A 17253-nucleotide genomic window follows, 5' to 3' on the forward strand; every position below is an offset into this window, starting at 1 on the left:
CGCCACAGTGAGCGGCTGTGGAGCCTGATTACCCTACTCTCGGAGGGATTTTGGCAAATAGGATTCCGTTTTTACATGACATTTTCACTTACCGTTTTTAAGGATGACGCTTAGCGTGTCCCTTTTGGTGCATGCATTATTTTGACTATTTTCTAACCTTTTTATCATATTTTAAGGTTAGATTATTAATATCAGAGTCGCCACCCAACATGTCATCTCTTCACAATTAGGTTCGTGACTTAAATAATTCAAGGGTCTGATTAATAAACGCGTATACTTGTGTTTATTAAAATGCCATATATTTCTATTCTAGATTCAGTTAAATGTCGTTTTAGCGTTCAAAAGCGATAAATAAATACTGAAATATAAAATTATCACATCTTTTCACAAATGGCACCATTCTGCCCTAATACATCAAATCTAGTCCTATGAAAATAAATTTATTAAACCTACAATAAAAATAAACATTAGCTGTGGAACATTAGGACCCGTCTTTCGGATTTAACTATGACACCAGACTCGGTCAAATAGGACTCGTTTATTCCTAAGATCTAGCACAACAGCATGTAATTATTCTGAAGCCTAATCCCTTCATCTAGTAAATTTTAATAGAAATGACCAAAATACCTTTATAACCCGGGATTTCTTTTATCCTCATTTATAATGATAAAACAGAAATAATAAATTTACCAAAATGAAACTAAACTACCCGGACAGGAAAACATGGGTCTACTCGTTTGTCCTTGTTACTAATCTGGGGTGGTCCCTGATCGGTAACAGGGGTCCCCGATCGAAGACTAAGTCTCCGATCGGTGACTACCTTTCGGGAAGACCCTCTGTTTTATGTGTCAGAACTAAGAAAACAAAGAAATAAGAAGAAAAGATGAAGAAACAAGTTGCAAACAGTAGGGATGGGCTTTTAAAACCCTTTAGAAGTTACCTCTGAAACGCTTTTTCTAGTTTTTGGTGCGAAGTATGCCGACATACACGTGATTGTGACTTGAGCAGCAACCCGGACCCATGCAGCAAGTAATTTGAAACGATCAGAATGTGGTATTCCACGAACTTGAACCAAAATTCACTGGTTTAAAAGAGTTTTTGACCCAAAAGATCAATTCTGGAAGTTTAGTGACTTCAGAATTGAAAATTAGTGAGGAACAGTTATAGTGAACGTGTTTCCTTGACTAATAACTTTGAAATGTTGTTGAATTTGGGTGTTGGAACCTCTAAAAATAGCTTATTTGGTAAGAAACGGTGTAAAAACCTCTCCTTTTCACTTAGTTTCACTAAGCTTTCACTCACTTTCTTTCTTTTTCTCTCAAAAACTTTCTTCTTTTGTGATAAAAACTATCTTCCACCCAGGTCTGTCAGTTTCTTTCCCTTTTAGTAGTGGGAAAGAGACAAAACTACCAGAAAACTGACTAAAAACTGTCTGAAAACCGTCGAAGGTCACCGATCTGGGACTTAGTAGCCGATCTGGGACTTGGTAGCCGATCAAAGACCTACGTGGCAACGAGTATTTTTTAAATCTCAGAAAATATAAATCTAAGAAGATTTTGATAAAATCAAGGTAAAACAAGCTAAATAACTAAGAAAAATGGGTCCATGTCTTAGCTCGTATCTTGCACAACGCGTCGTGTGAAGCTCACCTACACAAACTGTTAGCTAGAGTGTAATATAGACTCATCACTAGGGCCAAAAAGAGTATGTGCTCACAAACGTGTGTCCAAAGCTAAGGGATAAATAGAAGGGTAAAGCTTCTAGTTCTGGTATTTATCTTGTTGAGATAAACTTGGCTATTTCTACATCTTGGGTTTTAGACATTGGATGTGGTACTCACATTTGTTCAAATGTGCAGGGACTTAAAAATAGGAGGTTTTCGGGTTCGAGTCGGCAATGGTGCTCGTGTAGAGGCCTTAGAGATCAAAGATTATTCTTTAGATATGCCTACTAGTTTAGTTTTGGAACTTAGAGATTATTGTTTTGTACCTTCAATGCGCAGGAATATTATCTCAGTTTCTATGTAAAAAATTTCCAATTTTTCTTTTAATATTGGACATGGTAGTATTTGTATTCAATGTGGCAATATTGTTTATGGAACTGTATTTCTTGAAAATGGTTTGTATATCCTTGATCCCAAAACGTAATGAATCAATCTATAACATAAACACTAAAAGGATTAAGACTAATAAACTAAATCATACATGTATCTGGCACTATCTTCTTGGCCACATAAATGAGAAACGCATAACTAGGATTCACTTTAGTGGCGCGCTAGGGTCATTTGACATGCAGTCTTATGACACGTGTGAATCTTGTTGACAAGGGAAGATGACAAAGGCACCTTTCACCAAAACTGGTGTAAGGGGGCACAGAGCTATTAGAGCCAATACACTCAGATGTATGCGGTCCAATGAGCACTAATGCTAGATCTGGTTTTCTATACTTCATTACCTTCACATATGACTATAACCAATACAGGTATGTGTATCTGATGAAGCATAAGTTTGAAACTCTTCTGAGATTCAAAGACTTTAAGAATGAAGCAGAAAAACAGCTTGGCAAGAAAGTAAAAGCGCTCCGATCTGATAGAGTCGGCGAATACTTGAGCCAAGAGTTTGTCTCATTTTTTAGAGAGTGTAGGATTATATCCCAACTCGCTCCTCCTGGTAATGGAGTTTGCAAAAGGATGAATAGGACCCTGCTCGACATGGTCCCTCAATGATGAACCAAGCTTCTCTCCCTATCTCCTTTTAGGGATTTGCGTTGGAAACTGCTGGTCACATAATTAATCATACACCGAGCAAGGCAGTTGAAGGAACATCATATGAATTATGGACGGGCAAAAATCCCAATGTTTCCTTCATGAAGATTTGGGGCTGTGATGCACACATCAAGAAATTGATGAGTGGCAAACTCAAGTCCAGATCTATCAAATGCCAGTTCGTGGGTTACCCTAAGGAAACTAAGGGTTATTACTTCTACAATCGAGCCGAGAATAAAACATTTGTGGTCAGGTTTGTAGTTTTTTTGGAAAAGGAATTCCTTTCCAAAGTAGACAGTGGGAGCAATATTGAACTCGCTGAAGTTCAAGACTCACAAACTCCTGCAGCATATGTTGAGGATGCTCCAGGATCTGATTTAGGTCCTCAAGAAATTGAGGAGGCTGAACCAGTTACACAGGAACCTAGAAGGTATGATAGGACACATCATCAACTAGAGAAGTACGGCTTCATCGTGACTGGTGATGGGGACTTCATGGTCATTGACCAGGAGGAACCCAAGACTTATCAGGAGCCTATTGAAAGCTCACGTTCATATCAATGGTATAAAGCCATGGAGGCATTCTATACGTGATAACCAAGTGTAGAACTTGGTGGATCCACCTTTGGGTATTAAATGATAGGCAGCAAGTGGTGTTTCAAGCGGATTCATACAGAATCCTAATGAACCCTCTATGTATATAAAAATCCAGTGGGAGCATATCCACTTTCCTAATGTTGTATGTCGATGACATACTGGTCATTGGAGGCAATATACCAACCCTGCAAGATCAAAGTAATGGTTAAGTAAATGCTTTGCAATGAAAGACTTGGGAGAAGTCGATCAGGACCTACATAGTTAGATCCAACCAACTTCTAAGCTTGAGTCAAGCATCGTACATAGACAAAGTTCTTAGAAGTTTCAACATGGATAAGGCTAAGAAATGATTTACTTGTTTAAGGTACTCCAACCGACTTCGCTTCCTTGTTTAAGGTAATTCATCTGAATTCCTTTCTGATTTACTTCAACTTTGACTGTCTTGCTACAGCTTGAAATGTCGCTAGAAAATGTAACTTGTTTAATATTCAATTCTTGTTTGTATGAGATTAACAATTTTATCCTTTCTTACTCTTTATTGCCCTTCTGCTGCTATTTCTTGTTTGAATATTGTCAATATGATCATAATTATCAATTTTAAACTTTTCCTTTATACTCTTCCATTTCATTTCATGTATGGTTGGTTCTTCCTTCAAGTTTTGTTGTTTACTTAAAAAAAAAAAGGCATATTTTGTAAGAAAAAATGGAAGTCAAAACTTTTTTACTGTACATTTCATAAACTTTAGTGATTTTTTTTTTAGCTTTTAATGAGCAAATTTTCCTGGGGTTGAAGTAGTTGAGATTTCTTTGCAGGAAGACCAGGTCATCCAATGACTTGTGTGTACCTCCACAAAATTGGAGTGATTATAACTATTTATTATATATATTTCAATGCATAACACTTTCCCCCTAGATTGTTAATTATTCTTATTTCGAGGATCGTTTTCATAGTTTTCTAGCATATGATATGATCATACACCACAGTTAGTTGCTTATGTTAGATCTTTCTTGTTTCTTTTAGGACATGTTTCAACCATCAAATTTCAAATTATAACCAAAAACCAATGACATATGGAAGCTCAACAGACTAAGCCTATATTTTATTGTGTTATTTCTTAGTCTCGTATGATATTAAATTTATTTTTGATCTATATTTGGTTTTAAATACGAACAAATAATGTCTCCTGGTTGTCCTGATGATATTCATTCAGATATCTATATATATATATATATATATATAATATAAAACAGTAACGATGGAGCTGAGGTATCACTTCCTCCTTTTTTACTGATAAAAAATATAATATAATATAATATATTAATTTTAATTATATTATTATATTTATCTATAAAAATATTATTTTATCCGTACTATATCAAAGAGTTTTACAAAATTTAAATTAATTCCTAAAATCTCTCTAATTCTCTGCATATCTATATATAATATAAAATAGTAACGATGGAGCTGAGATGTCACTTCTTCCTTTTTTACTGATAAAAAGTAATATAATATATTAATTTTAGTTATATTATTATATTTATCTATAAAAAGATTATTTTATCCGTACTATATCTAAGAGTTCTACAAAATTTAAATTAATCCATAAAATCTCTCTAATTCTTTGCATATCTATCTATCTATGTATAATATAAAACAGTAACGATGGAGCTGAGGTGTCACTTTCTCCTTTTTACTGATAAAAAATATAATATAATATATAATATATTAATTTTAATTATATTATTATATTTATCTATAAAAATATTATTTTATCCGTACTATATCTAAGAGTTCTACAAAATTTAAATTAATCTCTAAAATCTTTCTAATTCTTTGCATATCTATATATAATATAAAACAGTAACGATGGAGCTGAAGTGTCACTTCCTCCTTTTTTACTGATAAAAAATATAATATAATATATAATATATTAATTTTAATTATATTATTATATTTATCTATAAAAAGATTATTTAAAGTAAATGTGAAAAGAAAATAATAATATTTAATTTATATAGCACCTTTATAACATTAATTGTAATTATTAGATTATGGGTTAGGCTATGCTTACTTTGTTTTTGACCAAGTAAGTTTTACTTTGTTTTTATCACCATTGGATGAACTTACTTTGTTATAGTCCACCATCATCCAATGGTGAAAAAAACAAATTAAGCTTTACTTTATCAAAAACAAAGTAACCATAGAAGGCACCATTAGATTATATTTTTTGTTAATATTTATATGTTAAGATGAATCTGTGTATCGCACGGGCCAAAAACTAGTTATTTACTTAAACAAACAACGTCTCCGTCTCCTGACTGTTGAGAACTCTTTGATAAAAGGATTGAATCCCAGCTACCAGGGGCGGAACTAGGGGGAGTTGGGGTGTGCTCGAGCCCCGGCAGGCCGCTGGAGAATTGAGAAATTTTTTTTTTAGTGATGGTGTCTGATAATATTTTGGAGAGAATTATATTGATTTTACGTAGTATTATTTCAATGTTTAAAGGTAGATGAGATGGTGAAGGATGCTTACTTTCTTTTGGGAGGTCCTACGTTTTTTAATAGTTTGAATTTTTTTTATTTTTTTTTATCAAAAAATTTCTTGTTTAATATTTGAGCCCCGGGTCATGCAGGACTCTGGTTCCGCCACTGCCAGCTGCAATGATTTTTTATTATAAGCTAATAAAGATGGCAAAAGCTAATTAGCGCCCCCGGGGCGCTAGTTAAGAAAAATAATTGTTATTAACTGCTACATTGAAAGAATAAATAAAAAGGATGTCATTATTAATCATTAATCTTTTTTTTACTAATTGATCATTATCATTTTTTTTTACTAATTGATCATTAATCATTTTTTTACTAATTAATCATTAATCATTTTTTTACTAATTGATCGTTAATTACTCTATTTTATTCCCACCATAATATCTCATTCTCTCTATTTTCTATTTATCAGTTGATACATGTAATAAAGATTTGAATCCTATCTTTTTAGTCAAATATTAGATTACTCAACTAAACTACTAATTTTTTGTGCCACTTTTATAGACATTATTTTTTTATGAGTTGTTAATTATGATTTTTCTTTTATTTTGTGAGTTGAAAATCTTTTTTTTTTTTATTTGATTGGGATGAGAAATGATTGTTAAATTGGACAGATGAAATGGTGAGAAGGGAGTGGACAGGATGTTCAGGCCTTCAATTTCAAAGGCCAATTTGATTATTTTTTTTGTTGGTGGAAAGGAAGTGGTGACATAAATTGAAAGAAAAAAATCTGTAGAAATTGAAAGAAAAAAAATCTCAAAAGGAAGGTGAAATGGTGGGAAATATTATGGAGGGAATGAGGTGTTATGGTGGGAAGATGAAAAAAAGTTGAAAAAATTATAAAATTTCTAAGGGGAGATGAAATGGTGAGAATAGAAAATAGAGGGAATAAAATGTTATGGTGGGAATAAAATGGAGTAATTAATGATCAATTAGTCAAAAAAAATGATTAATGATTAATTAGTCAAAAAATTGATTAATGGTCAATTAGTACAAAAAATGATTAATGATCATTTATTTATTCTTTCAATGTAGCAATTAATGACAATTATTTTTCTTATCTAGCGCCCGTTAGCAGGCTCGAGAGCAATATATTTGATATTTGATTCAAGAATTTTGATAACAGCATCATATACTTAAGTTGTATTAATTTATATGGTCAGCTTCAACTGAAACTCGAAAATTGGTAACCCCTTCCTAGCACCTCTGCACGAAATCGGTGGATGAGGGGGGGGTTGGGCATGAAGAACTTGGAAATCATGAACATGGCACTTAATGGAAAATTAGCCTGAGGCATCCTAGCGGATTCATCTCTATGTTTTAATCTCCTCAAATCTCGATTCATAAACAAGGTTGACCTGATTAAAACTATTTCATGCTCTTCAATTTGGGGATCTATCAAACTGGCTTATTCCAAGCTGCGCAAGAACTGTCGTTGGATGATTGGGGAAAACTCAAATCTGAATTTTTGGAACTCAGAATGGATAGTACCCACGGTGGCGGACCGTATCGGAATTGAGGAAGAGGACCGTAAACAGTACCAGGATATAATTAGCCAGTTTCGTAGGGAAAACATTTGGGCTGATCTTCCGACCCTTCCGTCCGAAGTTAGAGATGAAATTCTGAACGTCCGCGCTAGAAAACAAGGCACGGACCTGTGCATTTGGAAGCCGTCGGCGGACGGAAACTTCACAATTTCGCTATTCTATCGGTGGCTGCTCCCGCCTCCAAGAACGCATCCAATTAGAAAGATCTGGAAGCCGTATATCCCCCCCTCTCACTCCTTTATTGCTTGGCGGGCCTTTCATCATCGCCTACCAACGCACGAGGAGATTCAAAAAAGAGGTATTTCACTGGCTTCTCAATGTGGTTTCTGTATGATGAATCAGGAGGATTCAGACCATATCTTTGTAAATTGCGGCTTTGCGGATTCGCTTTGGGAGGCCGTTGGAAAGTTGTTTGGCAGGAGGCTAACCGGGGTGAGGGGTCTTTAGGATCGGCTGCTGCAAGCGTTGGACATGCAGTTCAACACACAAATATCAGTGCTCTGGCATAGTGCTATCGTTCATGTAATTTGGGTGATTTGGAGAATGAGAAATGCTTATGTGCACGACGGAATCATTCCATCTATCTTCGCTGCGTTAAGATACTTATGGAAGCAGGTTAATCAAGCCGACAGGATCAGTAAAGGGACCGTTTGGAATTCTGCAGTGGAGCAGCGAACTCTTGACAACCTAGCCATTACTCCCCGAAGAGCAAAAGCGCCGAAAGTTATACCGGTTACCTGGCAGCGTCCGACGGAGGGATGGGTAAAATGTAACACTGACGCCTCGGTAATGAATGGATCAGCGGGTTACGGAGGCTTTTTTCGTGACTATACAGGGCAGATGATAGGTGCCTTTGCCTCTCCGGTTGACCTCCCATTAGCGCACCTGGCTGAGTTAAAGGCTGCGATGATGGCTATTAAGTTTGCGCATGAAAAGGGGTGGAACAGATTATGGGTGAAAAGTGACTCTGCTTTCGTGGTTAATATGCTCCGCACCAGGTCGAGTAAGGTTCCCTGGGAACTCAGATGGGACTGGGAAGACTGTTTGAATCAAGCTGACCAAATGCAAGTGCTGATTACACACATATATAGGGAAGGCAATAAAGCGGCGGATTGCTTGGCCAAGTTGGGCCGTCTAAGCGACAATTTTTGCTGATGGAACTTACCGCCGGCCTCTTGTTTGGAATTTATCAGTGAAAACATTAATAACCGTTCCGTGTACAGGTTCGGCTAGTTGGTTTAGTTTGTATGCTCTTTTATTCTTTTATTCTTTTAATAAAGCAGGCTCGGTGTTTTAGTTTGCGGTAGGTGCCAACCTAGTTGGGATTTACGGCGCTGATTCACCTCACCTAGTTTCATTCAAAAAAGTTGTATTAATTTATGTACTAGTTATTTGTAAAGTAATAGTGACTGTAGTTGATGGATATCCTTCCTTATAATAGATAAACAATCTATATGAATAGCTGAAAATAGAAATATAAGTCTGCATTTAGAGTACGTATATATTACATTGAGGACTGAACTGTGAGACAGTTTCCTTGAGAAAAGCTACTAGACTTGATGTTTCCTCACATGACCATGACAGTTGAGTGGATTCAAGCCTATTGAAGCTTTGAAGATCAGGTTTCATAGGGTTTTGATAAGTGTTGCACCTTACATATGGAGGCTTAAGGATGCTTAGAGTCTAAACTTGTGAATACCTAAGTTGGTGTCAGATGGAAAGAACAACTCCGATGATCACTCATCTTTTTTTATATATGACTAGAGGGATACCCTTGCCAAGCAAATAAATTAATTAAAATTATGAATCATGTATATTTACTTAGAATATAATCCTTCTTAATATCCTAATGAAATAATCAGCCGTGAATGGCTCTACAGCTCTGTAGAATTTGCAAAGATCAAGCAAAAAAAAACACACAAAATATACGTAAATTAATATAAAAGTTATCAATCTTATTCTTTTCCCCTTTCATTGTCTAATTTCCTGTTTTATGAAAAATAGCCTATATAATTTTATTGCTAGAGTCATTATTATTATTATTTGCTTGTCTTTGTCTTTTTTACTCGATTGACTTTTCTAGTTATTGAATTAAAATTTTCAAGAAAGGCACAAATACATAAATTCGGACAATTAGATGAAGGCAATTAAGCTAGTAAGGGGATATTTCTTAAGATAAAGAACATTGACAACAGAGACAATATTCAAGAAATGTTGTTTTGCTTCAAGAAAACAAAAATAGATAGAGCCAACATGGCATATAGAGGCGCGAGGAGAGAACCTATACAACTCTAACTGAATCCCTCACGCAAAAAGCTAAAATTGATAAGCTCCAACTCGAATCAGACTAAAGGTAGAAAGAATAAGTAAACTTAATTCAATGAAAGAAGATGACACATTAGTCATCATTGACAAAAAAAAAAAAAAGTAAAGAATCACCTCCTCTCCTAAAGGCCATAGTAATCATTAATAACCACATAAAATCTGCAATCTATAGCACCCAATAAGCAACATTATAGGGGGAAAAATAGAAAATTATATGAAAATACCATGTCAGTATGGATAGCAATATTTTTCTGGGCATTATCAGAACTATTAGTAGTTGAACTTCTATACTTGAACTCATTTGGAGTATCTATGAAGTCCAGTATTAAACTCTACAGAAAAGTGAAACTCCTCAAATCGATAGTATATGCTATGAAATAAAAGATAAATCATACATGTGATGAACTACCTTTTAAAAGACTCACTATCATAGTCAACTTACCTTGAGCTCAACATAATATTCAATCATATAATATCCCCTCTTTCACGTTGAGGCTCTTAGTTTGCTCTTTGGGTTATGACAAAGAAAGAAATTATCCTTTTTGTTTTTCTTTAAATCAACTGCTAAAGAACTCGGCATACCATAAATAAGGGTTAGCAAATAATGAAATTTATTTGAACCTACAACAATAATAGAAGTGCAAGCTTGAATAGTTAAAAAATCATAAAAACATAAATTGGGAATAATTATTGATAACAAACATGGAAAAAATACTTCTTCATCAACCATAGTTCACAAAAAAAATCAAATGTCAGTAAGATGTGGAACTTTATAAAATGGTAAAACAACTAAGTAAGGGTAACTTTAACAACATTTAAAAATTGAAGGCATCGTCTTTTCTCGAGAAAGAAGTGGCTTATTTCTTTGCAAAATTATGCTCAATTTCATACGTGGCAATTCCGCCAAGATCTCTACAAAATTCAAAATTAGAACCAGAATAAATTAGAAATAGGAAATTACAACAACATAAATCTAAAAACTGATCACTGCAAATTATAATAGATTGCAAATTGTGTTTTTTTTTTCTTAAATTACATATCAAATGTTCCAGGAAGTCCGTGAGAGACAAATGCAACTGATCTACGACCACTTCCGAACTATGAAGCACGGACTCTTCCCCGGGGTCGTCGTGGCCGTGCCGGACTTGGGGACTCGCTGGGGACTCGCCGGGACACGGATGGAACTCGGCAGGGACACGGATGGGACTTGGCAGTGACACGGTAGGGACTCGGCGGGACACGGCGGGGACTTGGCTAATGGTGAAAATATGTAAAATTTTAGGGTTTTTTTAAATCTTTTAAAACCTATGGTTCAATTACAAAATTTGACCCAAAAAAAACCTAAACTACATCTAATTCTTACCTTTGTATCGCGATTATAAACGCTTAGAACTTCTTTCTCTTCCTTGTTCGATTTGTTTTGTGATTTAGCAATTTTTTTATATATTTTATATCTAATATATATATATATATAGAATTAATTATATAGAATTTGTCGTGTCCCGCCGCACCCGTGTCTCATATTTTCTAAAAATATCGTTTGTCGTGTTCGCATCCGTGTCCGCACCTGAGTCGGTGCTTCATAGCTTCCGAAACACCTAGGGTTAAATTACAAATCAATTGTAAATCATGAAGAATAAAACTAACCTGCATAAATCACACAAATTGGAGAACCCATAATCCCAAAGCGTTTTGAATGAAGAATCTATGAGAAAAAATATCAATCTGGAATTAGATGTGGCTCGTGGGTTTCCAAGCGATCTCAGAATGATGTACATAGAAACATGAATCTCATCTTGGCTATGGCAAAGGTCAACAGCTAAAACAACGGATCTTGAGAACGATTCCATCTCCAATCGTTGTTTAGCTCTCTACTCACCTATCTCTTCATGCGTGGAATAATTACCCTGAAACTAACTGTTTGGCTCGTGGAAAATTGCGGGCGTGTCAAAGAATTATAGTATTTTCGAACTATCGAGTGAAATTGAGTGCGCTTTCTAGCTTCTAATTATCAAAACGATTGTATGGAATAAAAGAGACCGTAAAATTCCAAAGATTTGATTATCAAAACGATACCGACCTTACAGAAACGATTGAACAACAAATAAAAATGTACTGGGAAATGAATGAACTTTAGATCTGAAAATTGAAACTAAGGGAGCAACTGAGAAATCTAAAGATGCTGAAGTCTAAGGATAATTTGCGAGTTTTTTCTTGGGTTTGTTGAGTTGTTGAGTCGGGCCATTGTCATCGTGATTTCTCCTTTTATAGACGTTGGAGGTAACTTCCTGCTTCTTTCCACTAATCCACGTTCTCCACCACATTGAGTAACCGCTCCATTTTGACTTCCACGATGAATTGAATTTCACGCTTTCTATTTTTCCTGTTTTTCAATTGGCTCATAAAAACACGTTAAAATATTAATTGGCTCTTGGTTCCCCTAAGTTTACTTCAAGTTTCCCCTGATGTCCACTTTGGAAAAATATACTTAGACGTAGCCAATTAATATATTAAAAATAATTAAAAGCCAAAAAATTAAATTATGGTGCAAACAATTGCCCCCCACAAATATGGATTTGAGAGTCGAAAATTTATGCTTGATCCCCGAACAAAATCACTTAGACTCTATCAAAATAAAATAAAGTAAAATAAATAATAAAAATACCGAGAACCAAAAATTAATTAGTAAATCAAAGTTCCAATTAAGAATTTGAGTTGATAAAACTAAATAAATGTAAATAAGATAAATTTAAAACTAAACCAACAATTAATTAATCATTTACCAAAAACCAAAAACAAAAGAAAAAGATAAAGATAAAATAAGTCTCAGTTAGAAACAAAAAACTTACTAGTAAAAGATTCTAACCTAGCTAGTTTCATCTGTCAAGTGATAAGACGGAACTTCATCATTTTATTTTATTTTTATTTTTATTTTTTCAAAATTAAGAGATTTAATTAAACTAAAAGGCCATGACTTGACAGATATAGTCTTTCACTTAACTTACACTCTTAAAAGCTAATCTAAACAATTATCATTAAATCGGAAACAACAAAATAAAATAAAATAAATAATTAAATAGATAACCTAGTTAATGAAAACCTAGCAACCGAGTTAAAACAGCCTTCTATTAAAACCAGTAAAATATTGTGGCCGCACTAATAGAATCCTAGTTGAAATCAGATTCATGGATTCCTATTTAAAAAGAAAATAACCTGTGTCAGACGTTTTGTTTGAAGGGAGCAGCGCAACAGCTACTGATAAGCAGACGTCCAGACTTTTTCTTCCTACCTGATTGCAGAGAGTGCAAGCTAGTTGGAGGTCCACTTGAAGTTCACACTAATTTGGAAGCCTTGAGAGCTTCAAAAGCGAAGAAGCCAACTGATTCAAAACCCAAAATCACGGCTAAGACGAAGGAAACTTGCAGTAAGAATTGTGGCCAAACCTAAAGCTAAAACTGTAGATAAAAAGAGTCCAGCTGCTAAACCGAAAGGTCAGACTGCAAAGAAGCCAAAAACGGTGGGAAACCCGGTTAAAGTGGCGGAACATGTATCCGTAGCTTCTCCTTGATAGCTTCAGTAGAAATTTGATCCTTTTCAAAATACAACTGCCATGGAGAAACGCATCCTCAAACTTCATCAACTAGTGATAATTTCGATTTACAACCTCACTGTTCTTCTTTTTTTTTAATGCCCAGAATAACTAATATTGTTTCTATCTTGCCAATTTACAGATTCTTCCCTCTCAGTAGCAGCAAACTCCTGATTTTTGGTAAAGTCGTCCCTGGGGCTGTTGTGTATATTATTACATATACATGTATAGTCCCTATTATGACGGAAAAGCTTGTTAGTATCCAAAATTAGAGGACGGATCAATCATTGATCGGGTTCCTTTAATAACGGTGCTATCAAGTTGTACGTGCATTACCAACTCTTATTGACAAAGTCTCCATCATTCAGCTTGCTTGTACGTGGGATTAGAGCCCTCTGATCCTAGTTCCATAACCAGTTCATGTTCTAACGAAGGGTTTACCGGTGCCAAGGAGTAGAGGCCGAATCAATCAACTGAAGTATTACCTCTTTACACCAAAATCAGCTCCAATATGTCTTCCAAAGTTAAGCTTATCACCAAACTTGTGAATAAAAGTTGGACTTGGAATGTGTTTGATGGTCGATATTTGGTGAATGGAAAACAATCTTGAAAAACAACTTTGCATTGACATGATTTTTGGGAATTCAGAATTTAAGGGGAAATGCTGCCGAAATTTTATTAAAATATTAATTTTTACCTTTAATTTGGCAGAAACCCCTTTTGTCAAAAAAATCAACCGCTCCAACTGTCAAGAAGTCACAACCAAAACCTCCTAGACAAAGTGCTGTTGAACTCGAAAAAACACACCAACCTGACGCCATCAAGATAAGTTTTAATGATGATGAACTGTATGCTCTTTTGCCGGATGGTCGAGACAAGCCTCCTCAAGTGCCTTTTCCATTAGCTCACGAGGGAGAACTTTTGATGAAACTCAATCTTCTCACTGGCAAACATGTTAAAAGCAAAAGTTGGCCCCGTCTGGGTAGTGAAAAAGCCACAAAAGCATGGTCCACCTGGGTGAATCGATTAAAGCCAACGTATGAGAGAAAATGGTGCAATCTTGGAATCAATGAGTTGATTAAAATGTCCCAGATAGAGCTTCCAGCAAACAAGAATCTGTTGTATGCAGCATTGGGTTTTTGGTCATGTAATTGCAATGCTTTTTTATTTCCAGTTGTACCGATGACTGTTACCTTGAGGGATGTGCTTGCGCTGACAGGTCTGCCAGTGGTTGGTCCTGAGATACCTTCCTTAGTTCGATATGAGCTTCCAGAATATTTCAAAAATCATAGATCTGTGGATTCGGTGGTGATGATCGAATATATGGCTAATCATCCTCCAAGGAACAAACGAGTTGATCATATTCTCTTTTTGTGGACTCTTGTTTGTCGATATATTTTTTGCACCGCATCTGGGAAGGTAACTGCGGAATACAAGGAGATTGCATATGAGCTTGGAAATGGGAAAAAATTGGCTTTAGGATCCATGTTGTTGGGTGCCACTTATCATCACATTGCCCACGTGGTCTCTACTGAACCTTTCGCCCGCCTTGGTGGAAACCTCTGGATCGTTCAATTGTGGCTTCTTGCTTACTTCCCTCAGCTTAGAAGTTCTCCTTTAAACACATCTATGCCCATTGGTCGGTCTCTGATGAGCTGTATAACCAAAATAACCCAGACCAATAAGTTCTTCAATTTTTTTCTCTTCTTTGAAAGATAAGCCTCCGTTGAGGTTCACTAATTGTTTCTCTAAACTGCTAAAATCTGGAAGAATAATGAAAGCTTCTACAATCAACTTGGATGAGACATATGCAATGTGGAAGTCTTTCTTATCGACTCGTTTCCTCTATGTCGATGCTACCTTCAAGCCAAATAACACAGGGACGGGTGCCTGTTTCGAGTTGTATTGGCCAGCATTATGTGCACGTCAATTTGGACTTACTCAGGTCATTCCAGCTTCTCCTTCATTCCCTTTGGGCGAACGTTACAAAGCATCTGAAACTCGTGTACGTCAGCTTCTCAAGGATGGTTTTCATTTCAAATTGACAAAAGTGGGCAAGATATCTTCGATTGTTACTGTTGAGTTTGACAAGTGGTGGTCTTTGCGCCTTCCTTACCTTCAACAACAAATGGAAGCATCAGGTATATTTCTTGATCTACTTCTTTCTACTTCCTCTCATCTCTGATCGAAACAGCCCGTTCACACATATTTCATGCAGGGAAGGTGGTTGATGAGGAAGAAGTCAATGGAGACGAAGATAACGATGTTGTTGAAGCCGATGTTGCTCCTGATGAATCTGAATCTGCCGACCTCGATGACTTCCCTGAAGCAGATTTTGCTTTCCTTGCTCAAGTTAACTTTGAAGATTTAGATTTAGATTCAGATGAGAGACTCTTGGAAGATGATTCTCCTCCTTTAAAAAGGCAAAGAATGGGCAAGTCCCCTGATTTTCCGACTGACACCGTTGACCTAGGTGATGAAGGCATTCAGGCAGAGCATGATGGCGTACTCTCTGTAGCACAAGTTGATTGTACTTCGCCATCAGTAGGTGAGATCCTTGCATCAGCTGTGGTCAATATCCCTCAATCTCCATCTTCTTCTGATCTAGCCATCGTAGACCATGTAGGGGAACTCCCATCAACGAATGACACTCCCATTGTTTCTAGATCTGAGGTAAATGAAACCAACTTCCAACTTCAGGATTTTTTTTTAATAGATTTGTTTACTTTTGATCAGGCACTCCTAGATAGAATTGCCGGAGTGAAAGCTTCTCCCCTTGAGGATCCTTCTTCTAACATCGACTTCTCCTTTCTTGAGGATGACTCTCATAGTGATGCGCCTGATAAAGACCATACTTCTGCCTCTAAGAATATGATATGATCCATACTTGATCTTGATATATCCTCAATTTCTGCTCAACATTTGACGATACTCTTTTCGACTATTGATGATCTTATTCACCGCTCCTCTTCTGCTGAGTTTAAGAAACGCCTGACTAGATTCAAGACTCAAGTTCACTCATGTCATTCTGATTACTCTGTTGTGGAACCTCAGTTGACCCTTTTAAGTGACAAGTTAGATTCGTGTGCCTCCGATCACCTCCTTTACCAGAAGTTGTGTGAAAGTAACTCTATTGCTGACCAAGAGGTTAAGTCTTCCATTGAATTGATCGACCAAAGGTATAAAAAGGTGGAAGAAGTCAAGAAACTGTTGAAGACAGTTAAAGATGAACTGATGAGCTCGATAGTCCAAGGTGAAAAGTTGCGCCACCTCTAGAAAGATAGGTGGGAGAACAAGAGACTCATGGCAAACTCTTTGAGATCAAACTATGACCAAGCTAAAGCATGGGCTGCCGAACGTCAAAAACTTCGATCTGCTTCTCGGGCTTGTTGGGAAGATCTGAAGACCATAGATTTAGAGGATGTTTGATTTGATTCCCTTCTAGATAGATTTCTTTGTTAAACATATTTGATAGATATTGAATGGTGAATAAATTGCGGCCTTGCGGCCTGCTATTATTTTATTGCAAACAGAATAGCGGCTATAAGCCAGCTTTACAATTTTCAAATTAAAATTGCTTTGCATTACATCAAATACATATTGCCTATATCATATGGTTGATGCTCCCTCAGTTCCCAAAGGGTGGGATAGAATTTCTTGAGGTACTCTCCATTGATAAACCTCTTATGTGGCTCCCCTTGCAAGCTGGCTAACCAATAAGAGTTTCCTTTTAGAACTTGGAAGACTTTGAATGGTCCTTCCCAATATGGAGACCATTTCCCATATGCTCTATCTTTACTCCCAACTGGTAAGATAAGATTCCAAACCATGTCTCCTTCTTCAAAGGTCTTTTTTTTAACTCTCTTATTGTATGCTTTGGTTACTTT

General features: G+C 36.0%; 2 protein-coding genes across 2 annotated transcripts; both read left to right on the forward strand.

Annotated features, from left to right (window-relative positions):
- Positions 1 to 12932: 12932 nt before the first annotated feature.
- Positions 12933 to 15085, forward strand: LOC136208070 (uncharacterized). The gene is made up of 2 exons (XM_065998906.1): positions 12933 to 13889; positions 14078 to 15085. The coding sequence occupies exons 1-2, from the start codon at positions 13878 to 13880 to the stop codon at positions 15083 to 15085; spliced, it is 1020 nt and encodes a 339-aa protein (XP_065854978.1). The 5' UTR covers positions 12933 to 13877.
- LOC136209552 (uncharacterized) lies at positions 15018 to 16748 on the forward strand. The gene is made up of 2 exons (XM_066001049.1): positions 15018 to 15507; positions 15585 to 16748. Exons 1-2 carry the CDS (start codon positions 15141 to 15143, stop codon positions 16244 to 16246), a joined length of 1029 nt encoding a protein of 342 aa, XP_065857121.1. The 5' UTR covers positions 15018 to 15140; the 3' UTR covers positions 16247 to 16748.
- The last annotated feature ends 505 nt before the right edge of the window (positions 16749 to 17253 follow it).

Source organism: Euphorbia lathyris, chromosome 10 (assembly GCF_963576675.1).
Source record: "Euphorbia lathyris chromosome 10, ddEupLath1.1, whole genome shotgun sequence".
Classification (NCBI taxonomy): Eukaryota; Viridiplantae; Streptophyta; class Magnoliopsida; order Malpighiales; family Euphorbiaceae; genus Euphorbia; species Euphorbia lathyris.

What these genes read in the sequence shown, in the direction of transcription:
- LOC136209552 (XM_066001049.1), top strand. Translation starts at nt 15,141, where the DNA reads ATGAAAGCTTCTACAATCAACTTGGATGAGACATATGCAATGTGGAAG. An exon ending in ACAACAAATGGAAGCATCAG is followed by an intron (nt 15,508 to 15,584) that starts GTATATTTCTTG and finishes TATTTCATGCAG; the next exon opens with GGAAGGTGGTTGATGAGGAA.